The 27,144-nt window shown below is 51.5% G+C and overlaps 1 protein-coding gene across 1 annotated transcript; it reads left to right on the forward strand.

The window, feature by feature from the left end:
* Window positions 1-12,565: 12,565 nt before the first annotated feature.
* SYNDIG1L (synapse differentiation inducing 1 like) lies at window positions 12,566-25,082 on the forward strand. Its single transcript, XM_072338656.1, has 4 exons — window positions 12,566-12,698; window positions 19,677-20,129; window positions 21,220-21,357; window positions 22,971-25,082. Exons 2-4 carry the CDS (start codon window positions 19,701-19,703, stop codon window positions 23,127-23,129), a joined length of 726 nt encoding a protein of 241 aa, XP_072194757.1. The 5' UTR covers window positions 12,566-12,698; window positions 19,677-19,700; the 3' UTR covers window positions 23,130-25,082.
* Window positions 25,083-27,144: the final 2,062 nt, after the last annotated feature.

Genomic DNA, 27,144 nt, shown 5'->3' on the forward strand with positions numbered 1-27,144 from the left:
GCTGCTCATCCTCCAAGTGATGCCGCAAGGCTGGGCCCTGCATCCAGTCCCAGGTCAGGGAACCGTGCTGCCCCATGGTGCCTGGAGATTCTCTTTCATGAGCAGGAGCTGCACTTTTGCTGCTGTTTGCAGACAGGCAGGGGTTCAGGGAAATGCTCGCTGCCGGTTCGTTGCTTTGACAGCAATGTTTACGTGATGGCCTGTCAAGCGCTGATAACAGGCACGTCCTCACACTCAGGAACACAAGTCCCAGCATAACAAATCCCACGCTCTTGTCTAAGGTTGAGTGGCGGAGAGAGATGAAACTGAGTTGTAGCAATTGCAGATTTGTTGGTGAAGCTGGGGACATGTTCAGCAGAAAACTGGTAGCTTGCGAAGGTTCTAATCTCACCACTTTGAGGTGCCTCAGATATGTATCACAGCACCGATGGGCTGCTGGGCCTGGGCAGTGAAGTGAGAAAAAGCCTCCAAGGAAATAAAGCAAAGAGGAAACAACAAACGTAAATGTCATCTAATGGGAGAGTAGAGGAGGAGCTATTACTTCAGCTGCCAGGGTGGCTGGTTAGGAGGTATCATGATAGCACAATAGTCTTGGTTACAAACTACACATGGAAAACAGGTCCGGGACAAGATTCTGAATGCCTTGGGGACATGATCTCAGGAAAGCATGGCTCCTGCTCGGGGGACAGAGGCAGAATCAGGAAAGCAAATGAAGTAAGTATCCCCTGCCTCCTGCCAGGAAGGAAGCGATGCAGTGAAGAGCAACTTAGTCATGTACATTTTCACATCGCGGGGAGCTTCCCAATAACTCGGAGGAATCCTGCTGTTGAAAAAGCAATGGCTTTGATCAGAAATGGCTTTCAGGTTGTATCATCACAGATGAAATCCTTTGCTTATGAAGGCTGTCTCACCAGCATACGAGGTAAACCAGTGAGAGAGATGATGTCCATGGACAGAACTAAATGACTTCATTTTCTGAAGATGACTGGTGATGAGTTTTCAGGGCCAAGAAGCAACTAGTGCAGCCAGCTCCAAAGCTTTCCCACTGGTCCCCATCAAGTCACCTGCTGCTGCTGCAGAATGTAGATGTAAAAAAATATCTCTGAACCAATCTGACCACTTTAACCTGGCCCCAGCTCTAGGCAGCCTTCTTTCTACTACACTGTTCCCCTTGGACTGTCAAGGGTTAAATGAATCTGTTTCTATGGCAGACAGGTCTTTTTCTACTTGCCAAGGCATGATTCAGAGGAAATCCAGAGGCAACACAGCCTCTGATGTTCTATACAGACTTTGAATCTTATGAACTCTGATCTATAATAAGGGCTCTGAATCTAAGAGCTCTTCCCGCTGTGTATGTAGGCTATTTCTGTTCCATATAATTGTCTTCTGTGCCCCGTGCAGTCCATCACTAAGTTCACGTCTGAATTTGTTTTGAAAGGCATTGAAATGAGGAGCGCACAATGGCCTCACAGGCCAGGGACACGGGTTTCCTTCTCATCCCAGAATGCACTTTCTGGCTCAGCTGTCCCTTCTGCCAAAGCAGCTCGCCAGCACAGCAAACCTCACCTCATCATGTCCAGTGTGAAAACTTGTCCCAATACAAATGGCACATGTCACATCACATCAGCACTTTAGCAGCCAGCAGTGGCTTACCAGAAAGGTTTGTTCCAATGATGAAGCAAGCCCAGCATTCTTCAGAAGGAAGAGCATCTGTTCATGAACGCTTGACTAATTTCTCATAATCTCATGGAAACATCTTTCACCACTGCAAAAGCATCCTCAGCACAGCTAATGTGCAGTCAACAGTTGGCTACCTGTCTTGTTTTACTGAGATCACCAAGAATAACACAGACAGCGTAGGAACAGCGCAGGCATTTCAACAGGAGAGACAAGTAAAAGGCATCCACTTAAAGGATGACAAACAGAGTAAACTGGAGCAGAGCTGGTGGCTCTGGGGTATTGTAGCTCAGACCAAGGTGTGAGGCTGGGCCTGTCCAGGGGCTGTAGAGACCAACTTTCAGTAGGACCATTGCTCCCAATGACAGGATAATGTGAAAGTGGAAAAGTTTCCATCTGGAGGTCCATGAGTTGTGCCAATCTCCCACAGACTTTGCCATGCCACGTTTGTACCCACCATCACCACTCTGTGACTGTGTGCAGCTATGCTCTGTCACCTCCGTTATGGGACTGCTCTCCTTGCCTTCCTCAGTGTTCTGTGGCAGAGATCCTGCTCCCTGTGTATAGTCACTGCCAGTCTGTCTCCTGCCACATGAAGAACAAATTGGAAGAAGAGGAACATCAAACTTCTGTCTGAATTTTACATTGCAGACTCCAGATTTGCAGCAAAAAGCTGTGTTACCTTTGTTCCCTCCAGGAAATTCAAGCACAAGTATGGCTGGTCCCCGAGGCTAGTCCCCTTCAGAGATATTTCCCTTCAAAGCACAAAGAGCAGGGACACTCCACTTGTATCCCTCTCACTCATTGTGGAGCACAGTGATTTGTTTCAGCTCCTCCATCTGTGCCACAGAGATAAAGCGATTTGCCAATCGCAGTACAGCACTCGGAGATGGCTGGGTGGGAAGCACTCCGAGAGCCAGCTCTCACCTTGCTCCATCTGCAGTGCAATGGGTCTCCAAAGGAGACCAGCCAGGGGAGCTGGCCCTTCCTGCCATCCTTCATCACTTCCACATCTGCTGGCACACGCTGATGCTCCCCGGGCACGCCAGAGCTCTGCTGCTGCAGATGCAGAATAGAAGAAATGAAATACGCCTCGTGTATGAGGGGAGGAGGGAAAGGGCAAAGAGGGAAATGATGCCTGCTATTTCCACGTCTCAGGTATTTCATCATCATTACAGTTGCAAATGACAGTATACCATTTGCCAGGAGACAGAAGTAATGAGGAAGCAGAGGGGAGAGGCTGGAAGAAGAAAGAGAGAAGAGGTGGAGAGAAAGAAGATAAATACGTGCACAGTTTAGGAAAATGAAACAACAGACACAAAAGAAGGAGCAGTAACAGACTTTGGAAGCAACAGAGTGAAAATGGAGGGAGAGAGAACATAAAGGTCTGGCTGGGCGATGTGGGAGAAAGAAGAAAGGTTCTCAGGGAATTAGCTGGCAGAGGCAGGAGCTGGCTGCTTCCCATGAGTTCAGAGTTCTGATAGGTTATTGATCTCAGGAACCCAATGTATTTCATACAGCAGTATTTTACGGTTGGGAAAGGCAGCTGATGTTTGAGAGGACAGGGGACAGGGCTGCTGGCAGGCTGCCTTCTGGCTGCAGGCAGCAGCAGTCCTCGCAGCCTTAAACCTGGGCTGCAGAATGCCAAATACACAGAACGAGGACAGGGATTTAGGAGTCATCCGGCCCTGTGGGATGGTGTTTGGCAATAAAATTAAAACTAAAGAAATTAGCAGATGCAGAGAAACACAGGGACAGGCAGAAGTCATTTGCCTAGAGGATGCATCTTCTCACACAGGTCAAGCCACCAACTAAGGCAGCAGCCTGGGAAAAATGCGCTAATGCTTACTTGATGAAGAAATCATTTTGGTACCAAACAGCAACATTTGCAGTTACAGACAAAGAAGATGGCTGTACTGAAACTTGAGAAAAGTAAAACACAGACCCAAGCTACCTCAGCTCGTGTTTGTGGATCACAAAGCAACACAAGAATCCAGAGCACCACTTCCTGCTTGAAACAAGCCTCTGGCTTTTTGTCCACACCTGCAAACCCCTCTCAGTCCCATCCCCTGCAGAAGTGCCCAGCCCTCCTGAGTTCTCTTCTGCAGCCTCCACCTGGAGATCCTGCCATTTCCTTTCTTCTCCAGCCTCTGAGCCGTTTTCTGTTTTCAGTGATCTGCAGCACTTTTATCCCTCCTGCTAACGTCAGAGCTGCAAGGCAGCTGGCTGCTTGCTGACAGCAGAGTCTCAGGGCAGGTAGCTGCAGATCTCTGGGCAACTTTGCGGGGTGCTCACTCGACGGCTCACAGAGCATGGCCTCCAGATTGATTTTGAAGCCCGCGAGACTTCTGTCATACGCACCATCAGTGGTAAGTCAACAGTGGCCAACAGAGCTTTGCACAAGTGTGCAATGAATGTAAACAGCAGTGGGGATTGAGGGTCTGGTATGAGTGGAACACAAACCCTCCATTGGTTGGTTCTCATCAGGATTATGTGGGTATCTGAGTAGCCTGAGGCACGATACCACACCTGGGTGCTCTCTCACAGCATGACCAAAAGCCAGAGAACCACAACAGGAAGGGAGCAAGCCCCCTTCTGCTGCCCACCCACCTTTTTCAATGGGCTAAATAGAAAGGTGCTAAAAAAACCATCCCACGCTCCATCAATGAGCTGCAGGTGCTGGTTGTTCCCCAGGTGAAGGCACGCTCTTGCCCTGCTCCTCTCCCCCTGGGAGCCACTTTTCCCAACTGTGGTCTTTTGCAGTAGCTTTTTACAAAACTCTTAATGAATTTCAGGGTTTGCCCCTTGCAGAGCCTGGATTAAACAGAATTTTAATGAATATTAGAAGTAATACCTTTAATTGAAAGATAGGCTCCATCTGAAGTAAAATCTTGGCTCCACAGGAGTCAGCGGGCAGCTTGCCGATAACTCACTTGAGCCAGGGTTGTACCCATTAGTGTCAGGGCAATTTCAGCCCTTTCAGCTTTTTCACAGGTTTCAACAGAAAATGCCACAATTTGTTTTAATAACCCAGCTCCCTTTAATGAGCAAATTAAAGGAAGTTGGTGCAGAGCAGGAGGGAAAAATGGGATGTTGAGCAGAATACTAAAAATCTTCTGTTCTGGCGGGGCAGCAGTATTTTTGTGATGCCCTTCTCCCTGCGTATCAAGTGTGATGACAGTGAGAGCACCTTTATCCAGGCTCCACTTCTTGTGTTTGCCTCCCTGGATAAAGACCCCTTGCTCTATCCCAGATGCTGGTCTGGCAGGCACTTGCAGTGTATACAAAGAAGGGAGAAAGGGACTTCAAGGCAATCAGGAAAATACTGGCAATAACTTCAAGGACTGGTGAGTCTAAGTTAGTCAATCCACCTCTTTCATGGCAGAAGGAAAGATAATATGATCAATGCAGCTCAAGCCAGCAAGCAACCTGCTGCTGCTTTCAGAATAACCTGTAAGGCATGGTGGAGGAGCCCTGTGGAGAGGGAATTACAATAATTGAACCTAATGGCCGTGTGGGTGTTTGCTGCTCTTGCAAGGTCATTGCGGGATGCAGTCAATAAGAGTGTAAAGCCTGTACAAATTGCCCAACTGGGGACAGAATTGGGATATACATTGGTAACCCACTTGCACGACCCATAGGGCTGGCAGGACTGCTGCAGGACCCCTCATGCTTGGCGTGTCCAGGGCTGGGGGTGATTCCTGGCTGTGACAAGCAACTTAGCAAAGTTTACAATGTGTGGATCAGGAGCTTGTTCTTAAAATTACAGGAGCTCTGGGGTGCTGAGAGAGCTGTGGGTGGGAAGGGAGGTCAAGCTGGACCATCCCCATCTTGCTGTAAAGAAAACACACCAACCACCTGACCACTATCAACTGGGCACCATTCCAGAAAGAGGAGAAATGAGAGGGTTGCCCAGGCGGAGTGCCTCACAGATAACAGTATCTTGAGTCAATGGATTACGGCTGGACTCCTGCAAGCTGTTTCCATTTATAACACAACTCTGCTTTATGAAAACTTGAAATATTTCCCTGTTTATAAATGATCCCTAGTCGGAGGTTGAGCCCATTATTGCTACAGCTAAATCTATAACCCGGAGAACAGACCTAAGTGAAAAACAAGTGGCTGCACAGACTTCATGCACAGTTGGCTGCTGTAGTTGAGTATCCAAAAGAAAACAAACACACAGGCTAAGTCTTCTTTGATTAAGCCTCCCTGCCCCTGCCTGCCTGCTTGTGGCTGCTCACAGAGCCCTTCTGAGCCAGTATGGCTCCAGAATGGCTGCAGATGCTGAACTTGTCACGGGTCAAGCTCGGAGGGTGTTCCAGGCTTAAGGAGAGGACAGCAATTAACATGACCACTGCATCCCTATGAACCCTACCGCTACTGTATTTTCGGTTCTAGCTCTAAGCAGTCTTGCCTCTGAAGGTCTGAAAGCCCCATCCTCCCATTATCCTGTGCTCTGTAAGGTATTTCAGCATCTGATGTGAGCATCTGTTGACTGTTGGCTGTTTTCTGATGGTGTGTAAGTGCTCTCCGCAGTCACTCGGTCTTCAGCCAGGAGAGCACCATGCTGGTCCTGCTGCAAGGACTGGAAGAGAGAGCTTCAATTATAAGCGCTTATTTTTGGTATTTCATCACTCGGTACAAATGCTACCCTTTGAGATGCATTTTCTCTTAGCTTCCTTTAGCCCACAGGTGGCATATTTTGTGAAGTCTGACAAAAATCTCTTTGGCTGGTTTGTTCTACTCCAGCTAAGAGGGGGGTAAAGCACCATGGGTATCTTCCAGATGTTGCATTTTCTCATCCTCCAGACTGGTGCATTAACTTCAGCATTAACTTTGGCTCTTCTGCTCTTGCTGCCATTATGCTGGAGGATGATTTGGTTACAAAGAGCAGATTTAAGCTAATGGAATGAGCTTTAGATCGTACCAGAGCCACTCACATGTGGGCGTTCACTGTCCTCTCCAGGAGAGGCTCCAGCCCCACTGCTTGCCCTAAATGGTCTAGATGGGCATGTGCCAGTGAACTAAGAGGTTTGGTGCTTCTCAGGGTGAGGTTCAGTGAGAGGCTGGGCTGCAGGAGCTGTAGCATTTTGGGGGGGGTTACACCAGTCAGGAGATTTGCTGGGAGGATGCTGAGGGGTCCATGAGGTTACTGCAAAGAAATTGAAGGTCCTTCTGTTGAGAGACGAAAATAGAAATGTTGACCTTGCCTGAAGATCAGAGATGGGCTGCAGAGGCAGGGGTTGACTTTAATGAGCTGAGAGCGGAAGAAGGGCCTCTCTGTAGGTGCTTGCCCTCAATTTATCCATTTTCTCCCTATTAAAATCATGGCGCTCCCTGGGGAAAGCAGCTCCAAAGCCCATCTCATTTTGTCATTCGAATGAAGTGTTTGATCTGAGAATTACTATTATTTAATATCTGACAGCCGATAATGCTTTTGGCACCAAACCAGAACATATGGGAGAGTTGGGCTCCAGGGTTTAGGACCACGGTTTCAGCTTCCAGTTAGTCACAGGACACCAGGATCCTGCTCCTAATGAAAAACGATGTGACGCATACGTGCTATGAGTCATTATAATGTTAACTACTGTTACTTCAAGCCCAGACATTGCCAGGATCACTTTCCTCCCTGAAGATGATTCATGTGCCTCATGCGTGACAGTTCAGCCATTTTTTTGCTTATTCAAGTGAATTTCAATATTTTTAAACTGTCTGGGGGACAAGACCCTTCTGTTGCCGCTTGCTGAGCTGAATTTTCTTAACATTTCCACAGCTGCTTTGCCTGGGGGCTTCACACTGAGAAGGAGACAAAGAGAAAAGCCCCAGAGCTGCAGGTCAGTGAGCACAGGGGTGTGCAGTAGAGACCTTGCCCTGCAAAAGGGTCGATTCCCACCTTCAAGTGTAAGCCCCAGGACAGGGCAGCAGGATGCTGGGGGTCTGCACGAGGCTCCGGACCACATGGGTGGGGACGAGGCCACCACTCCGTGCCAGCACAAATGGGGCATTCCCTGCAGTGCTCACACCGCTGCCACTGGATGTCTTATTTCCAACGCCGCTGCTTGCCTTTCATCTCGGGGTTTGGCAGTGCTGTAAAGCGTCATTTCAAGAGACTTTGCCTCCTGCCAATATCTGAGCTAGGCGCTCCCCGGGGCTCCATCTGTCAGAGTGCAAAGACGCTTTGTTCAGCAATTAGTCGGCAGGGGAGCTGCTTTCCAGCAGGTGACCACAACCACAGGTGGTCTCAGACTTGGCTGTGGCTGAATGCAGCCCTCTGTGCTCATGTTGTAGCACAGGGGCTGTTGCAGATGGAGGAACCCCCGTCCACTGTGGCTCCTTCCCATGACCCATGGCTGGTACACATCCACACCTGACACAGCCTCTTTGTGGGCCAACTCAATCTGGCTAAAACCAGCATGGTCAAAAGCATTGGGTGAGCATTCACCTAGTGAGAGCCCCCACTGACTTCCTTCCCAGACGACCTCCCCACATGGTTAACAAGCAGACAGGCACTCCCAGCTTCCTTTTTTTGAGAGGATGTTACCTTTTATGGCCTGATTTACCATAAGGCTCTGTCTGCCAGTGAAAGCACTGGAGCATATGGCCCGTTCGTTATTCTGGGTTTAGAGCTGCTTTGCTTTGCCAAAGTGATGCAGAGCATCAGGCCTGCATGCAGGGTTCCCCTCTCTATGCTCTTCTCCTCCAGATGTCCTCCTGCACACATCCCCTACCCAGAATGTATGCACCCATACCCATAGCCCCCGCCTTATCCTTGTTACTTCAAACCATGTCCCGGCACTGAGGGTGCTGTTCTCCACTCTTCAGCCTCCCACTGGCTGGCTCCAGTTCAGGGCAGCTCCTAGGAGGATGTTTGGGATTCACAGAAGACTCTCATAAGCCCTCATAAGAATCATCGAGTAACCTGAGCTGGAAGGGACCCATAAGGATCATCCAACTCTTCAAAGGACCAGCTCCTCAATAAGGACCTACCCTTTCCCTTGAGGATGTCCATGTCCTGGATGGAGAGGGATCTAAGCAACTATCATGGAGGATAAGAATCATCATCACTGTCACATGCTTCAGGCATCTAGCAAGGCTTCCTAGCTGAACCGAGGGAAAAGAAGGTACTGCTGAATGGCTATTCATGATATGCAAATCTAGAGCATAATTACCACAGGATTCAGGTGCTCCAAATGGCTTTCTGAAGGCAGCTTCTCTGCTCCATCCATCTTCTGCCACAGGCCCTGCAACAGCAGTGGAGCTGAGGCCTGTCCCAGAGACATCACAAGGGCTGGGGACAAAAGGACATCCCCACAGGCTCCAATGCATTGAAGTGCTTTTGGCAGCAGCCATCGTTTCTGCTTAGTGAGAAGGAGGAGAATGACACTAATCCCAGAAGGGAGGTGTTCAAACAGGTCACAGGCACAAGCTTTTCCTGGGCTTTAACTGAGGGATCTGAGTGATCAGGTGCTAATAGCATTAGAGGCGGGACACACCTTCATGCTGGATGTTATGTTTCTGAGGGGACCTGTAGCTTCCATCTGCCTTCCTGAGCCCTCTGAGATGCTCAGGTACACCGCAGACTTCATCCTGCACCCCCAGGGCCCAGCGCTTCGCTACTACAGAAGGCTTCTAAAGAAGCTTTTTTGTATTTTTCATCATAAACAATCAGAACTTGTCTTCTAATTGAAAACCTGGACTGGTCCATAACAGCTGAGTCACTACCAACACATACAGTAATATTTTTTATTATTTTCTGTATCCCTTTATGAAAGCAAACTGACAACATATGTGTTTTTTCCCCCTCACCGCTGTACATTAACCAGATGGTTTTCACTCTATTGTCCACAGATCCACCCACATCTTTCTTTCCTTAATGCTTCCAGTTAATTTAGAAACCACGAGCAATTATGGAGAGCTGAAGTCGTTCCTTCCAATATGCTTCTCCTTCTACTTGTCCACACTTAATTTCCTCTCCCACCACGCTGCCCAATTAATTAGGTTTGGCTGATCCCTCCAAAGCTCCTCTCTCTATTCCAGCTTTCGCTAAGCCGGTCGTTTTTAACAGCCACAAATATCAGCTAATCTCTGCCACGTTCCCCCATCTCTGCAGTGCAGCCGTAAGATCACAGCGCTCAGTTCTTAAGGACACCTCCTGTCCCCACTATGGCCCCACTGCCCCTCTCGAGTGCTGTGTTTGCCTTTCATCTTCTCTTGCTTGCTTTCACTGCTTTCTGAGGATGTGCCGCAGCTGAGCCCTCACCTTCATGGAGACCTTCCAATTATTTTGGGTTTTAGTAGTTTTGGTCCATTTCTGGTGGTAAATCTTTCATCTCGGCGCTCCTCTTGTGGCTGCTGGCAGGAGTTCAGGCTTGCAGCGTGCAGCGATATGATTTTTGGCCGTCAATAAAGCACTGTTACCAAATTTGTCGTGGCATATTTATCTGTTGCTATGTCTGTATCTAGATGAAGCCTGTGAAGCTCAGGACATGTTGGCAGTGAGTTTTTAGTGTTTGATAGAACATAATTGAAAACAAAGGCCCACCTTCCTGCTCACGGCATCTCTGAAACACTACCACAGCCTTTTACTCATGTATTCCATGTCTACGGCAACATTTTTTTCTAATTCTTTTTTGAAGAGAAGCATCACTTAGCTGGCATAACAAGCCTGATGTGAGAGCACATCAGCTAATATTTAATGTAATGACATCTCATTTCCTTCTGCTGGATCCGTTCTCACCAGAGGACTCCCTTGCCACCTGCAGCTGAGAGCACAGGGCCACTCGTACATCCATTTTTCTTTCCTTCTCCCCAGTGGAAGCATAAATACAAGGCAGCGCTCAGCAGGGCATGGGCTCTGGGTGCTGTTGCTGCATCTACCTCCAACCCTGGCCCTGTTGGCCCTCTGGGTGGAGAGGCACCTTGCAGGGAGCTTGCCCTCACTGCTATGGGGTGGCTCATTTCTGACAGTTGGTCATGTAGCCTTTACAGGCAGGATGGCACTCCTGTCACCTTCCAGGGACACTGCCCTGCTGTGTGGAGGGCTGACCCCCAAGCTGTTTTACACCACACCTCCCTAAGCACAAGTGTTTACATCCCGTATCTGTATATGTCTGTGTTTCCCTGGGAGCTGCCCGAGCTTGGTGAGGCTTAGATTTGTGATGCTAATGTCGCCTTATCGCCATGCAGCCAGGAGAAGCAGTTCTGCTGCTAAGTACCGCCCGCAAAGTTGATGAGGGCTAATCCCCCACCCGGCCAAGGAACTGCAGCACTGCATTTTAATCCAGTGATTGCACACAGCCTTTGTGAAGGACAGTGCTGCTGAAGTCGCTGGTGGGGGCAGAGATGCCACATGCCAGCAGAGGCAGCACTGGCACCCATCAGCTTTGTCTCTGCCCCCCTGCTGGCCATCTAGGCTCCTTGGCAGTTCCCCGGGCCTTGGCAAGCCAAGGATCGAAGTGCTTCTTCCACTCCCGAGTTTATCATTCTAGCTACCCTGCAGCATGCAAACCCTTTTCCCAGCAGCATCAGAGCCCCTCAGGCCTTGCCGAAGGGCTGTCCATGCGTGATGAGGTTCTTCCTTCCTGGCCCTCTCTAATTAGCAGTTGCAGGCTGAATGTGGCTGTGCTGGAGCTGACAGCAGATGTGGACGATGGGGCTGCCTGTAGCTGTGTGCATGCCCACTGGCACCAGCAGCTCCTGCAGAAGGCCACTACCACCAAATCTTGCCCACAAGCACTGAGTCTCCTGCTGTCATGTGGACTGGAAGACCTTTGCCTAAAAAGATGCTGTAGGACTGTGTTCCTCTCCGCCTCCTTTGTGGCATCCTGAGCCCCTTCTCATTTGTCCTACTCCTTAGGGATGTGAACACTGTTCCCTTCTCAGGGTCTGAAGGCTGTGTGGGACCCCCCCACACCACTCCCCAAGCTATGCCAGTTGGGTCTGACCAACAGGGACACTTTTCTCTGTGGACTGCTAAATTAACAGCAGGCACTCTGTGCTTCAGCTGCCATTCTGGTCTCCTGGCTGAGGCCACCTGCCCGTGGCTGGGGCTCTGGGTTCAAATCTTCCCCAACGCTGCCTGGGCCATGCGCTCTGCCCCCAGAGTGCTTCCAGCTGGCTGCAACACTCCTCGATGTGAGGACACAAAGCCCAGAGCCTTGTCCCACTCCCAACCTGCATGATACAGTCAGTCCCGATGGCTTCCAGACAGACGTGCACCCAACTGGATCCTAAGTCGATGAGGTGCCCCAGTCCCCGGCCCTGGATGAGCCATTCTTCAGCTTCGTGCGCTCCTGCTGAGCCGGGGGAGGAGCTCAGCTCCGGGGAGTTCGGGAGCAGGTGGGGAGCTCAGAGCTTGGGGAGCTGCTGGAGCATCGGCTGGACAGAGTGAGGGAGAGGAAGACTTGCAGGGTCGGTGCCATCTATTGTCGTATGGTGTGAATCTGAATTCACTCTGCTCAAACAGAACGCTACCCAGCGATTTGTGAGGCCAATCCTGCCGCTGTCCGGGGTCTCTGCGGGGGAAGGCAGAACAGTACTTGGCTGAAGCTGAGCGACAAATCCCATTCCCTTCTTCCTTTAAGCACTTGCGGGGGCTCCCTCCACACGATCAGGGGAGCGGCGAGGGTTGTGCGGCGCCAAAGGCAAGGAGCAGAGAAGGCAGCGACTTTCCTCCTCTCTCTCTAACCCAGCGGGAGGAGAAGCCACGCCGAGGAGAGGCGCTCCAAAAAGGAGCGCTGGCGACGCGCAGCTCCCGATAGCGGCCGCCGGGAGCCAGGAGCTACGTGGCCGAGAGCGACGGAGCGCGGTGCCGCCGCAGCCGGGGGCTCCGCTGCCGCACCGCCCGCACCGCACCGCACCGTACCGCGCCCGCCGCGCTGCCGCACCGCCCGCCGCCGCCCGGGGCTCCGCCGCGCCGCTCCCCGCAGCCCTCGCAGCCCCACCGGACTCCGGGAAGCCCCGCCGCAGCCATGACCTCCGCCGCTCCGCCGCCGCTCCAACTTGGCGGCTGAGCCGAGGTAAGAGCCTGCTCCGGGTAAGGGGGGGGGGGGGGGGGGGGATGCGGTTCGCTTTGGGGTATGCCTCGGGCTAGGAAAATGTGTCGGGGGCTGTGAGGGCTGCGACTCGGAGAGAGAAGGTGGCGGCGCCCGGGGTGGTATTACCGTTCGAAGGTGCCGGGGTGGGCGAAAGGGAAGGGTTTGGCAAAAGTTTCTGAGGCTGACTATGGCCGAGACGATGGCTGCAGAGGCACCTGGGGCTGCTGCGTGAATAGGAGGCAGCCGGCGGGTCTCCGAAGTTTGGGGCTTCCTTTCTGCTGGGTTGTCCGAGAGGCCCGGGCCGCCCGGGGGTGTGCGGGGCGGCGGCAGCGAAGAGCTCGGCGCGGAGGGGCCGTGGCAGTGCGGAACTGCACGGAACACGACCCGCTCGGGACGTGCCTCCGCGCGTGTCCCCGCGGCAGCCCTCTCGGTCTCGCGTCTGCAGCTCGGAGTTTGGAAGGGAAGTGCTCTTTGGAGCTGACCAGTGCCCGCTGGTGATTCATTCTCCAAAGCTGCCGCAGGTTGCACAGAGCCCGCACCGCTCTCCACCAACATACTGTACTGGGTTGCTTGTTTTGCCTCCGAGAAGCAAATTTCCTTTGCACCACCGCGGGAGAGCCCCTTTTCCGAGGAAGACTCCGAGTGGAAGGCAGCACTGGGTAAACAACGGGGTGGCCGGGAGAGTGTGGTCTGAGGCTGCCCTCAGGCACAGGACGTGCAACCCCGACCTCCCGGGGCTGAGGCTGGTTACTCTGTGGGCTGTCAAGAGAAGGAATTACCCAATCAAAAAGGCAGCGACCGCATTTCTCCAGCAAAACTTTCTGTTGTCATGAAAATGGCTGGCAGATGGAAAGCTTTCGGGAGCTGAATCGGCTTCGCTTCAGCTCCCTGAACCACCATCAGAGGCAGGTAATAAACACCGTTATTAAAGAATGAGTAATTTGCTGCAGCTCCAGCACGGTGGATTTGCACAGCATATCCCTGCCGTTGCCTGGTGCAGATCCCCTCCCTGCCCTGGAGCCCTGCAGCCAGGCCTGGGAGCACTGCTTGTGACACTCCTCTGCCCACTACTCCAAGAGGGTCTTTGTAGGCTGGACTTTGAGCCGGCTTCTCTCTGTCAGGTTTAGTGATGGGCAAAGAATCAGTGTTTTCAGCTGAAAAGCCAAGACACGGTGCTGAGAAGGGGAAAAGCCCTTCATGGATTTCCTCTCAATAGTTCTTACTGATGCTGTTTGTCTGCAAAGCAAAGAAGGCAGCAAAACAGTCCAAGTGCTCTGGTGAGCCTGGAGCAGAGTGCTTAAAAGAGATATTGAAAAACTGCATAGCTGCCACCAGTGGGAGCCTCCTTTAATACGGGGGTGGGGAGGCTGGGGGGGGGCAAATCCCCACCAGATGACTCCATTTCTTTGGCAGTAGCAGATATTAGCAGATATTGGCTTGCACAGCACCTATTGGCCAGGGTACCAGCTGAAGCTGATTCAATGTGCTCCTGTAATGGATATCACTATGCTGCTCACAGGCCATGGTGGGAAACTTTGGGGTTGGAAAGGTAAAGGAGCCGTGTGCCGTGTCCACAGTATAAGTTGTAAGTAAGGGAGAGCAGATGATTGGCAAACAAATTGAATGTCTGAGCTGTGAGGGGAAGAGTGATGTCCAAGGAGAAGGAAATCCCTCTGAGCTGAATGAAGGCAGGTAGAGGATAACACAAACAGGCCGGTGGGGAAGGGAGGTGATAGCAGTACCAGCCTTCAGGGTGCTTATGAATCATTTGTATGTATGAGTTTAAAACCGAGACAAATGAGCAGTTCCAAATAACTGATGTACATTGTTAGCCTTGTCTGATAGCAGGGGGGCATGGAGAGAGCACATGGCTTCAACCCATCCCAAACCCTCTGGAAGGGGTGGATATTTCCCTGTCCTCACTAGTGACAACTGCTCCTGGGGAGCTCACAGAGGGAGAGCCTTGAGGTAGAGGTGATGGGACTGGAGCAGTGTATGGGAGATTGGTAATCACAGCCTGAACCTCTGATTAATCAGCTGAGGCAAGTATGGGGTCAGCTGTGGGAGCACAGGTGAGAGTGATGTAGCTGTGCTCCCGGAAGGGGTGGAGCTTGACTCCATCCCCTCTGAGACCTCATTTAAGGGCTGACTCCCACTGGAGCAGTATCTCTTGGAGATCGCTCACCAGGGAGGACTGCCTCAGCTGCTTCAGTCAAGGCACCACCGTTGGTGAGTTTTCCCTTTACTCATTCATTTATATACCTTCTGTACATTTTGTTTCCATCTGTACATTTAAAACCAATACAAGCAGTTTCACATGGGTGAAATGGGGGAGCTGGAAGAAGAGTTGGAGCCATGTGGGATGTCAATCGTGTTCTGTTCAGTGCTAGAAATAAACAGCAATGGAGAAAATCTATGTGAAACCGGAGACTGGAAGCACTAACAGAGAGAAACCAGCCATGAGTAAAATTACAACCCACATGTATGAGCTTCTGCTCGCCTTCCTGCAGCAGTGAGAACATCCTGGCAAAAAGCACATCCTCAGGGAACTCTGTCAGATGCCTTATGGCAGGGGCTCACATTGCCTGCAGGTTCCTGGGCAGGGAGCTTGGCTGGGCCAGAGCACCGGGCTCACGGATCTGGTTCCCAGAAACCTTGCTCTCATGGACATTTCTAAGCAGACATTAACACTGAGGGTAGGGTGTCAATGTATCCATCCAGAGGACAGCAGCCACAGTATGTCCTTGGGGTGGTCCTGAGCTGAGCCAGGGGAGTTTGAAGCCTGAACATGGTCAGAGTTCCTCTGGGGCAGAAAACATGAGAAGGCATTTTCCCCTGATGCTGGGCAGACATCTCTCCTGGGCTGCTTCCTCCAGCTGCCATGGTGAGCAACGGCCACCCCCCACTGGAGTCGTTGTGCTGACTTGCACCAGCTCCCAGCAATTCCTCTTGGTCCTCAAACCAACATTTTGCAGCATCCAGAAGCCTCTGGTGAGAGCTGTCCGTCACTTCTGATTGGCACAAAGTGCTCCCACTGCCTCACTGGGGCTTGCTGCTGGGGGCAAGGATTGGCTGTGGGTGAGCATTCCAGTCCTGGGGGTCGAGATGAAGGTCCCAGTGCAGCTGCCGGCACCTTGAGAGCTCTCCTGGCCTCATCCCGGCCCCATTCCCGGCACAAAGCAGGTGTCTGCCCCATGGCATCTCACTGCCTCTAGCAGCGGGGCATCCCCTGCATCCCCCCAACCTCCATCCATCCTGCAGGATCTCCCGCTCACAGATTTGTTCACTCGTTTGCATTTCTCCAGCTAAAAAAGGGACACCGAGAGGGCCCAAACGTGTTGATTTTACACCTCTCTACCCACACAGCCAAGCGTCTCATCGCTGCCTCCCTCCTCCATCCCGCTGCCATTCCCCAGCTCGGTCCCTGAGCACGGGGACACCTGGGGACCCCGCAGCCCCCGCGCTGCGTGGAGCTCCTGGGACACCTAGCGGCCACCTCTCCCCAAGGCGGCCGGGTGGGATCGCTGCCTCTGGGCCGCCCCACAGACTGATTTGCTGTTTTTTCCCATTTTTCCTGAGCACGCTGACCTGCCGGGTGCCTTAGGCCAGGCTAGGCTGCCCTTCTCTCTCGGGAATGTGAGGACACGTAGCGCAGTCACAGCTTTCTAATGAGCCCGAGGAGTAGGGCAGAGTGTTTGCTTGACAAGGCAGTTAGCTGATGATTGATTCCTGGAACAGCCACTTAATTCATCATTAACTGGACTAATCGCAGGCAGCATCTGTGCCCAGGGTCTCAGCCAGTGCTGCACTGCCAGCCTGGGGCAGCTGTAGGGATGGGGTGTGGAGGTGGGCTGCATGACACACGGAGCCGAATTTGGTGTGTTTTCATTGTCATGCCTTGTTTTGGTTCCTTCTATACCTGGCTGGAAAAGATCGCAGTACTCGAGGCAGATTTCCTGCTCTGCAGGGAAACCAGGAGAGCCAGGGAGAGCCCATCCCCATGGTTTATAGAATCACAGAAAAGCTTGGGTTGAAGGGACCTCAAAGCCCACTCAATCTCAACCTGTGAGATGCCCCCCAACCAGCTTAGGCTGCCCAGGGCCCATCCAACCTGGCCTCGAGTGCATCTAGGGATGGGGCACCACAGCTTCTCTGGGAAAAATGTTTATAGTGCTCAGGGTGAAGAGGAAGCTTGCAGGGGCCAGCACTCATTGCCTTGGCCATAGTGCTCAGCCTGACTGCAGGGAGCATGCAGGGCTGAGGCACAGGGCTCTGTGTCCCCCAGGGTGTTGTGCCCCTATGCTATCTGTGCACCTCTATCTGGGCACCTTGTGCCTGAGAGTATCTCGCTGCTGCTGCCTTCTGCCAGCATCCATGGGGCTAATTGCTCTCCATGCTACACTGTCATGCTTGTAATGAGGACAGAGAGCATCTGCTCTTCCCAAGTTGGGCTATTGCATCTTCTTTACTTTCATCAGCCTGCTTCATTCCTCTTCCTCCAAGCCTAGTTATTACCAGGCTTACTTTGCGAAGTTCCATGTGGCTAAATCTTATGTAGGATCCTGATAATAGGGTTTGGGAAAGCTCTGTCCATTCCTGCACAAGTGTAGCTGGCACCGTGCTTCACTCTTCCTGCAGTTCCCACCTGAATATTACCTGTAGTATTTTTATAGCCCTGATCTCCACTAGGCTCTGCATCATCTTATATTCCTCAGAGTGAAAGACAACGAGGGAAGTATTTTAGTGCAGGTCACTCTCTACAATCCTGGAGTGCTCTTAGATGTGACTCAAGTCAGCCAGCCCATGCCCCATCATCTGACCCCCCCCTCTGAGATGCCCTAGGTGATCAGAGTTCTGTCCAGCAGTAGCCCAGCTGTGTAGGGGTGTTCATCTGTCATTTATCACATTCTATGTATTTATTGATTTATTTATAAATATTTATATTTATTTATTTTGCTGAGGTTTTGCTGTGAGTTACTGGTGGCCTCACTGTGTCCAATCTCTGCTTGTTTCTCAGAGCTCCCATCCTGAATGCTCCCTGCTCCCTCCCAGGCTGGATATTGGGTTCTTAATTCCTCACAGCCCCTTTCCCTTATTTCTGTCCCTCACTCCTGCCGTGCATGCTACCTGGTTCTGTAAGCAAACTCATCTTCCCCTCCTCAGAATCAGTGCTGATGGCCTGGAGTGTGATAAGCAGCAACCTCCACACCAGCAGCATCCCCTTGCTGACTCCTTCCCAGCACATCTGGTAGCGTGGCCAGAAGCATTCCTAGAGATGCTGATGCCTCACCACAACCAGCAGCTTTGCTGGAGATGGGCTGATACACTTTGGTGATGCACAGAGACTAGACAGTCCTTATTGTTTATTTAACAAAGAAAAATACCTCCATCTCTGGAGGAGTTCAAGGCCGGGTTGGATGGGGACCTGGGCAACCTGATCTAGTTTCTGATTCAGTGGGTATCAACCCTGCTCACATCAAGGGGTTGGTTCTTCAAGGTCCCTTCCAACCCAAACCATTCTATGATTTTGTTGTAAAACTGATTTGCATATTGAGGTAAGCATCATTATTTTGGTCTGTGCAGGAAATGAAAATATCTGTGATACCAACCCGCATCACCCTTAAATACTGTGGAAATACTTCCTGGCCATCTGCTGTGTGAGCCATTGAGTACCTTATTGGTAAAGTGGGAGGGCAAAGAAAGCAGACAATGATTTTGGGGAGGGAGGTGTGGAGAGCATTCGTGCAGTGTTTTAGCAATGTGGGAGTGCTTTTGAATGGCTTCATTTTCCTAAACAGCTTTCTAAAACGTGCCAACTGCTGCCAACACAAAGCCCATCATCAGGGACACTTACAGCGGGCTGTGGCACTAAGAACTGTGCAGCAAGGCAGAATTTGGCTGAGAGAACGGGGCCTTTTGGGAGGCGGTTGGGCTTTTTGCTCCCTGGAGTCCTCCAATCCAACTTTTCATTTATATTTTCTTACTGAGGATTGATTTGAAGCCAAAGCAATGTGCCTGCCATCGGTAGGGCCAGTGCACCACAGGGAGCCCTATGGCAGGTAGCAGTGTGCTCTGCTTTGCAGCATCCAGCAGAGGAAGCAGCTGCGGAGGTCTCTGGGGAGCAGAGTGACATTTGGGGCTGCAAGGCAGGAGGGTGGCACTTTCCAGCAGCTGGGAGCATGAGGAGAGGGCTGGAAAAGAGGACATACAGATATTGAGCAGCACAAAGCGATCATTCCTCTCTCCTGGGGGATTCTGATATTTCACTACACATTTTCGATGTGCTGAGGTGGGTTGGAAAGCCAAAACAGTAAGTGCTCCTTCAAAAAAATAGGGTTGAAACGTTTCAGCTCAGAAAATTTCATGTCAAAAGAAAAAGAAAAAGAAAAAAAAAAAAAAAAAAGGCAGCAGAGTGTTTCAGAGTTCTGAAATGGAGGAAGGGAATAAGGACTGGAATTTTCCTGAGGAAGAAACCAGCGTTGGCACCGGCAGCTGAGGACTCCTGGCTTTCCCCAGCTGTTGCCTCCCCACACCCCAGCTTTAGTCCAGCCACAAAAGAGCCCTTAGAGATTGTCCCATGTCCATGAAACCATGCTTTGTAGCAGTACAGATCGTGAGCCAGCTCTAAAGGTGCAGAGGGACTGCTCCCATCAGGCTGCACATGGCCATATTGAGATGCGTTATAGACACAGCAATCTTAATCCAGCCTGAACCAGATCGCTTTGCTGCACAGCTGGATCCTTATCTTCCTACCAGCTGGGGAGGGACAAGGAGATGTTCATTTTGGTAGGAGAGCATTCAAGCTGTGGGAAGTGGGGGAGGGCTCTTCTTTTCCCTCACACTGCCAAATCCTGTTCCCTCTAGCTTTGCTCACCTTGACATTGGCTCTGCATGGGCGCTGGCTTCCCCACTGCCTTGCTATGCAGAGATAACAGCCCCCTCTGCTCTCTGCTCCCACAGGATTGCTCCTACCCTGCCAGCAGCATGGAGAGTGTGCGCGAGCTCCAGGACCCGCTGTTGGCCAAGGCTAATGGGCACCTCCACAGCAGCTATTCTTACCACCAGCACCACAGCCAAGACTACCCCGGACACCACTGCCAAGGGAAACTGTACTCCTACATCTTCCAAAACACTGGCGGAGCCAGGACTCACCAGCTGCTGGATGCCAGCTCCCTGCAGCTGGCTGTGGAAGCCTTGTACGGCCCCAATTTCATCCTCGTGAAAGATGACACTGCACTCAAGGCAAAGGACAGCAAGACAGAAAGCTGTGAGACTACTTTTACGGAAGGTAAAGAGGTTCCATCTGACAGTCCTGATGGGCATGATGCACAAGGGTCCTGCCTGGTAGAGAGTGACATCCGCATCCAGACTGTGTCCTACGAGGTGGAGGAGGAGGAGCTCCAGGAGTACGAGGTGAGCTTTGTGCAGAGGGTTGGCTTCCCTCCCAGGTCCCACTCTCTGCTGTCTCCTCAGTCTCTGTACACCCAGAATTTCTTCTTTCTGCTTAAAATTCCCACTCCCTTGCTCTCAGCACGGACCTCAGAAGGAGGTCACCAGCTTTTCTGCTGGCAGCCTGGAAACTGGGGCCATCTCTGCAGCACGCTTATGGTGACAGGAACCCTTTGACAAGGGCAATCTGTGGCCACTGTGATGCTGGATGTAATGGGAAATAGTGCTCCTGTTGCATAACAGCAAAATTCTCATGCATGATGTCAGTGCAAGAAAGCTTAATATACCAAGGCAGATGAATCTTGCAGAGAAGGAATAAAGCTGGCAAAGCAGCCTCATTCTGCACATTACCCAGGACCTGGCAGGTCCCTGGAGCTTGCTGGAGCTGGTGCTTATCTGTTGGCACAGCTCTGCTGCTGCCCCTGGCTCTCCCCACCTCTCCGTGTCTTCCCACGGGCACACATCACTGCCAAATAGTTCAGCTGGGCAGGCCGTGGCCAAAGAAAGGCAAGTTGATGGCAGTGATGTGAGAAATGGGATTGCTAAGAGGACAAGACACACTGCCACCGTGGTGGAGGCTCCAATTCAACCGCTTTCCTTCCATCTCTAAATTAGTTTAGCAGGATATCGATCTACTGATCCCTAATGGGGTTAAGGCACTTTGTTTAAGTTTGTTTAAGCTGACAAACAGCCAGCTCTGCCAAAGCTCCAGATATCTCAGTGTAAGAATATCTCGCAGGGAAATCCTAGACCCCAGCCGGTGAGCTCAGTGATGCTCTGGCAGGGAGCCGAGGCGCCTGAATGTGCTGAGCCATGGCTTTCCTCACCAAAGCCGGCTGAGCTGCCAGAATATTTCTGAAACTCAAGCCTAGAACGTGCAGCTGGGAGGTGTGTGGGGACCTGGAGCAGGACTGATCAGGAGCTGGGAGGACAGACAGGGCTGTTGGGCATGTGGGGTCACCGGGAGCAGTGGCTGGGCTTGCTGGGCTGCGGGGCAGCTCATGGAGGTGCGGGTACAGCTCCCTGCAGGCCCCGACTTTGTTTATCTTTGCAGAGTGACTCCTCTAGTGACAGCGAAAGCGAGGACCAATTCCTCATGCTTCCCCCCCGGGATCACCTGGGCCTGGCCCTGTTCTCCATGCTGTGCTGCTTCTGGCCACTGGGAATTGCTGCCTTCTACTTCTCACAAGGGGTAAGAGATCCTTGGCCATGGGCTCCTTTTCTCTCTTGCATGTGTCCCACCCTGCAGCAAAGGGTCCTGCAGGGCACTGGGCATCCTTTTGCCCATCTCTGTGCCCAGACACCTGAGAGCCAAGGCAAGGAGTGCTTTGTGCTCCTGGATGTCTGCACAGCTGCTGTGGGGTTGCAAGCCCTTCAGCTGCTGGCAGCTGAACTGCTCTCCTGAGCCTTCAGGTGTTATCTGTGGAACTGGGGCTCCTGTTGCTTTCCCACAGAAGGGTCTCATCCTCCAGCCAGGCAAAGGAATGTGGCATTTTCCATCAGCCCTCCTATTCTCCAACAATAAGGAGACCCTGCTCTGTGATCCCATCTACTGTTCATGCCCTGCAGACCAGACATGCTGGAGACTCTGGTCCCCATATCACCCCCATATCATTTTGTTTCTGCTCCTTACTCATCAAATTCTGTGTGCCCACACCAAGCTGTGCGAAACTGGAAAGCTTCATAAGTGTATAACAGGAGCATCTGTCACAGAGCCAGTGAGAGGACTGGGACCTGCAAAATGGTTGGTTTCATGTTTCTGTACATGGTACAGCACAGCATGCTGTATTCTCCATGTGTTAATATGCTTCATACAATTCAAACTTAGCTCTGCTATAATTACCACTCGGGCTCACTCTGTGGGGCATTGTGTCTGTGCACAGTGGCTGCTCAGATTTTAACAGGGCAACTAGAGCACCAGCCATGAGCAATACTGACAGCAGCTCTGAGTGCACCCTCAGCACATAGGGCAGCTGGAAGTTGCCAGCCAGTGAGCTAGCACCCATGTTGCCTCCATCACTGGTTTCACTGGCCCTTCTTTGTCAATAGGCTTCAGCTGAAAATTCAAAGCAGACAAAATCTTTTAAACATCATTAAACCTAAGGTGTTCAAGAAATGTGTAGATGTGGCACTGAGGGACATGGTCAGTGGGCATGGTGAGGATGAGATGCATGTTGGACTGGATGATCTTAATGGTCTTTTCCAACCTTAACAGTTCTGTGATTCTAAATGGCCTATTGTCCCTTCAGTTTGGTGCTCTCCTAGCACTCCTGGGATAAGGTAGCCAGCTGATTTGGCTGTACACTATGAAAGCACATAAGCCATGGCTCCTACATAGTCACAGTATTCTTCCTAAGATCTTTTTAAACACAGCGATCAGCAAAAATGCAGAGCATCAGCAGACTTCCCACTTAGCCCACTCAAGGCACCAAAATCTGTTCGCAAAGCACAGTGACATAACCACATTAGAGCGCACTCCACGATAAATTTAGGTATCAAAAAACACAGAGCTGGTCTAGGACTCTTCTCAGTTTCATACAGAGAGGGACATGTGCAGATGGGACAACAGAGAGGCCACTTATCTGAGACTCCTTGCTTAGAGTAGCAAAATATGAACCTCTGGAAGGGTTTGCCATGTTTTTGGTGAGGGAGGCACTTGGGTGCCCATACAGCCCACTTTTAGCTTCTGCAGTTGAATGAGGCATGCTCCAGCTCATGCACATCCTTCCCTTTGCATGTGGCTGCCTCAACCTGTGTTGCACGCAGGTGATAAGGTACAGTGGTGTGTGCTTTTTCTCCTTCCAGACCAGCAAGGCTGTCTCCAAAGGAGATTTCCACCTGGCCAGTTCAGCTTCCCGCCGAGCTCTCTTCCTTGCTGCGCTCTCTATAACCATCGGCACAGGTGTGTACGTCGGGGTGGTGGTGGCACTCATCGCATATCTCTCCAAAGGAGGCCACATGTAACTGCTGCCTGCACACCAGCGTGATCCCCAGCCACCACTCCTCCTGGGATCAAGTCTTCCTGTGGAGCACAGGGTGCCAGTGCTTGCAAGGGTTGATGGCATAGCCAGACCCAACCTTGGATGCCCAATGCTAGCTCTTTCCCTTTTCAGACACTCAGTAGATCCTTGGAGATACTCAAAAGTCAGCTGGATGTGGCTGTGGGCATGCAGCTCTTTGGAGGCCCTGCCTGAGCAAGACTTGGACCAGACGCCCCCCAGAAGTCCCTTTCCAGCCTCAACTATTGTGTCCTCCCTGGCACTGTGGGATGACACCATCTGACAGCAGGGAACTGACCTGACCACTGGGATCAGGAGAAGCACAGTGGAAGATGTGTAAAAGCAATGCTGTGTGCTGCTGCTGGCTGCTGCCACCACTCTGCTCTAGGGCCACCACTTCCTCTCCCAGCCCTGCAGTGGGGACAGCCATCACAGATGCCCAGGCTTTGCCCATGAAGGGACAGGCAAAGAGGAATGACTGCTCTTTCTTTTGGGCATCTGGGGCCCTGGTGTGGTTTCAGGACTCCTATGATGGGGACAAAAGTCTCCTGTCAGTGCCATCAGTGGCACCTGGCCCTTCAGCTGCAGCAAAGAAGGAGGGTACAGCATGAACATGACCAAAAGGCACTCTCTGGGGTGCTCTCTGCATCCCTTCCAGATGAACCTACAGTAGCTGGCCTGCTCCAGATGAGAACCAAGAAGAAATGCAGGCTGGTGTTTGCAGACAGTTGCTGATCACCAAAGATGGTAGCAAAACCTGAAAGGTTTTCCAGTGTTCACAGTGACTGTCCCAATAACTGTAGTTCAGAGCTCCTGAAGGGCTGGCATCCCATGGTGATCTGGAGATATTTGCAGTGGGAATTGCTGCCCACAATATGACTGCATGGTGTGGAGGGAAGATCTTGACTCTCAATATTTAGTTGGGGGTTTGTGCACCTGGAGTGGGGAGCACAAGACTGGCATGGCATGCAGAGCTCGGGTGGGTGCTGGAAGCAAGGATCCAGAGAGGAGGAGGCTGGGGGAGAGCACAAAAAATGGGGACACCCCAACATTCTTTTTCCCACATCTTGGAGAGGGGCATCTCCATCTGTCCAAAGGCCTCTGCTGACTAGGAAGTACTGTACATCCATGCCTACAACTGACTTCTGCCAATTTGTATGTTGCCAGTGACACACCAAGTGCTTCGGGGGACACACAAAGGCAGTGACTGCCCCAAAGGGCTCAGTTCAAAGGCCTTTCCTCACCCCCTCCCTAGTGCCCTCTCGCCCCTCTGCCACTGGCTCTGCAACTGGTGCAATGTGCTCCTCACGTGTACATTTTATCCTAAAGAAGCATGTTAATGTCTGCAGTTCCTGTTGTACTTGAGCCATAAAGGAGAGAAGCACATCAGAGACCTGTTCAGAAGCAGCTTCCATTATGTTTTATAACGTGGAAGAGCTAATAAAAGAACAGGCAAAACAACAGTTTGCGCTAACACGGGGCTGCAGAGGAAAGAGGTGAGCTCTGCAGGCTGCTGTGGGAGCACTGATACAGCCAAGAGCTGGAGGTTTTCTGCAGCTCCCCACGGAGATGAGCATCCAGCTGGTGGCTTGGCAATGTGGGGGGAGCCGTGCTGCAGTGTGTATCACAGCCAGCAGCCTGTGCTGCGATGGGATGGGCTGTTAGCCTTGAGTGGGGGGCAAGAACTGGGTAGAGAGAGGCTGGAGGATTGCTGTTCAGGCTGCTCTGCCTGGAGAAAAAGCTTCAAATAAAATGTGCTCAAGGAAGATCCTGCACACCTCTGGGTCCAGCTCCTGGTCCCTACAGGAGCATTCCCAACCCTTCCCATGGCTCTTTTATGCCCCTTTGCCTTCTTTAATTGGTGGCACAGGGGAAAGGACTGGGCTGGAGGGCCAACAGAATTAAAGTGTTTTCCACTAATAGCCTGAATCTCTGATGAACTTGTAAAGAGGGGAAAAGGGGCCGAGCAAGCACATCCCTAAGGGAGGTATTATGCAAATGGAGAAATTAGTTGGAAACAGCCTGAAGGGAAACATGGAAATTGAAACCTGAGGACCAGCACAGAGACTGCTGCTGAATAACTTATCACAGATGCCCAGCATTTGCTGCAGCCACCGGAGCACAAGCAGAAAGGCAGTGAGCACAGCAGTCAGGGAACAGGAGAGATCCAGAAATGTGACTGAGCTAAGAAAAATTTAAGTGTATATATATACACATATACACATAATTCAATCAGTAGGCACAGAAGAGGTTATTCCCTCCTGTTCTCCCTCAGTTCCCCTTGGTATCCTCAGCCCCATGGCAGAGTTCCACAGGTATCCTGCCCCCATGGGGCATTAACCTAAATTATGATATCTATTTGCAACTGAGCCTCCCCCACAGAGGCTGCAGGTTCTTCATGGCACCCCTATCCCCAACCAACTGCACGGGCAGGATCCTGCAGCCCCCCAGACCCACTGCTCAAATGTGACCATCTCAGCACTGTGGTCCTGCCAGCACCTCTAACCCTTGCCCTGGGCTGGTGACACCACAAGGCCAGAGAGGGCACGGTGCAGGGTGTCCACCTGGCTTGTATTGTGTATGGGCAGACACAGCCCCTTCCCAGGAGGAACTGTTTTCCTTGGGGCAAAACTGCCTCTTCCACCCCATGTGTGTCTTCTGGGGATGGCAAGGAAGGAGCTGGAGGGAAAAACAAGCAGAGTCCATCCTTCTCTTCTTTTAATGGCACAGCCAATGTTTTCCCTTCAGAGCAATTCAGTGCGGAAATAGCTAATTAAGTAGGATTGAGTAAATCTTCTATTCCTGTTAAAAAAATAATAATAATCAAGGAAAAGAACAGTGCATCCCAGCACATCCCTGAGGCAGTCTCCCCTCTCCCCTTGGCTCCCCACAGACAGCCTGCAGCAGGGCACACACAGCCCATGGCCATGCTACCACCTCTCTGGGACCTAGGGGAAGATTTTTCAGCATAAAAGCCAACCAAGGGCCACCACTGCAGCATCAGCTCTGAGAGCAGGGTGCTCACTACCCCTCCTCCACCACCGTCAACATGGGAACGTGCCATGAGGCTGAGCTGTCCCACCCTGCTTCTGCCTCCATGTCTCTGCCATGCTCAGGTTGGGGGATGCTTTGGAACGGTTGGGCACAGTTCTGCAGCACTCTCATGGAGTTCTTCTCCAAAACTCATGTGTTTTCCAGAGGATGATTGTGCTAAACCAATGTGACCCATCAGTGCTCTTGCTGTATAGAAAAGTAACAGCAGCACCTGGATTTTGGCTGAACGGTACAGTGCCAGGTACCACTGTCAGCCATTGCTAGTCCAAAACAGCTATGATGAGTTTAAATGGGTTATTAATATTGCGGAAGATCTGTTTGTCTCGAGGACAAAGACCTTGAGGAGCAGCTTGAGGACTGATCTTCTTCCACATTTACATTAGCGAGTTGGCATAGGAGGGAGGTCTGCATTGGTGACATTTGCTAATGAGACAAAATCAGGAGGATTTGGAAATAGATAATACGAGTAACACAACTGGACAACTCAGCAGACCAGAGCAGCAGAGCTGGGATGAGATCGAGCAGTGGGAAATGCAAAGGGGTTGAATGGAGAGGCTTATACAGGGGACCGATCCAGACAATCACCTTTACTCCTCGTCTTGTCCTCCCTTCTCCATGTATATTTTTCTCAATAATTAATTGTTTTTGTGTTTGTTGGCTCGGATCTGAATGGCAGCACTGGCTTCTCTGTCCTGCAGCTGCATGTCTTCCTTGTGGTTCCAGCGAGGCCCAAGAACTGCTCATGCCGCAGGAGCTGCAAGAGCCTGGGGCAAACAAAGCCCCACTGCAGGACTGCCTAAGGCAGCTCTGCTAATGGGAAGGTAAGGGGGACCACCAGGGATCCAGGAGCTTTTGTAAAGACATCACTTCTATCATAAGGGATGCATCTAAAAAGCCAATTGCTAAGCTAGCTGCACATTAAATTT

This window comes from Excalfactoria chinensis, chromosome 5, assembly GCF_039878825.1.
Source record: "Excalfactoria chinensis isolate bCotChi1 chromosome 5, bCotChi1.hap2, whole genome shotgun sequence".
Taxonomy (NCBI): domain Eukaryota; kingdom Metazoa; phylum Chordata; class Aves; order Galliformes; family Phasianidae; genus Excalfactoria; species Excalfactoria chinensis.

Coding starts and splice junctions, on each gene's coding strand:
- SYNDIG1L (XM_072338656.1), top strand. CDS start 19,701: ATGGAGAGTGTGCGCGAGCTCCAGGACCCGCTGTTGGCCAAGGCTAAT. Junction 20,130..21,219: donor AGGAGCTCCAGGAGTACGAG/GTGAGCTTTGTG, acceptor TTATCTTTGCAG/AGTGACTCCTCTAGTGACAG. Junction 21,358..22,970: donor CCTTCTACTTCTCACAAGGG/GTAAGAGATCCT, acceptor TTCTCCTTCCAG/ACCAGCAAGGCTGTCTCCAA.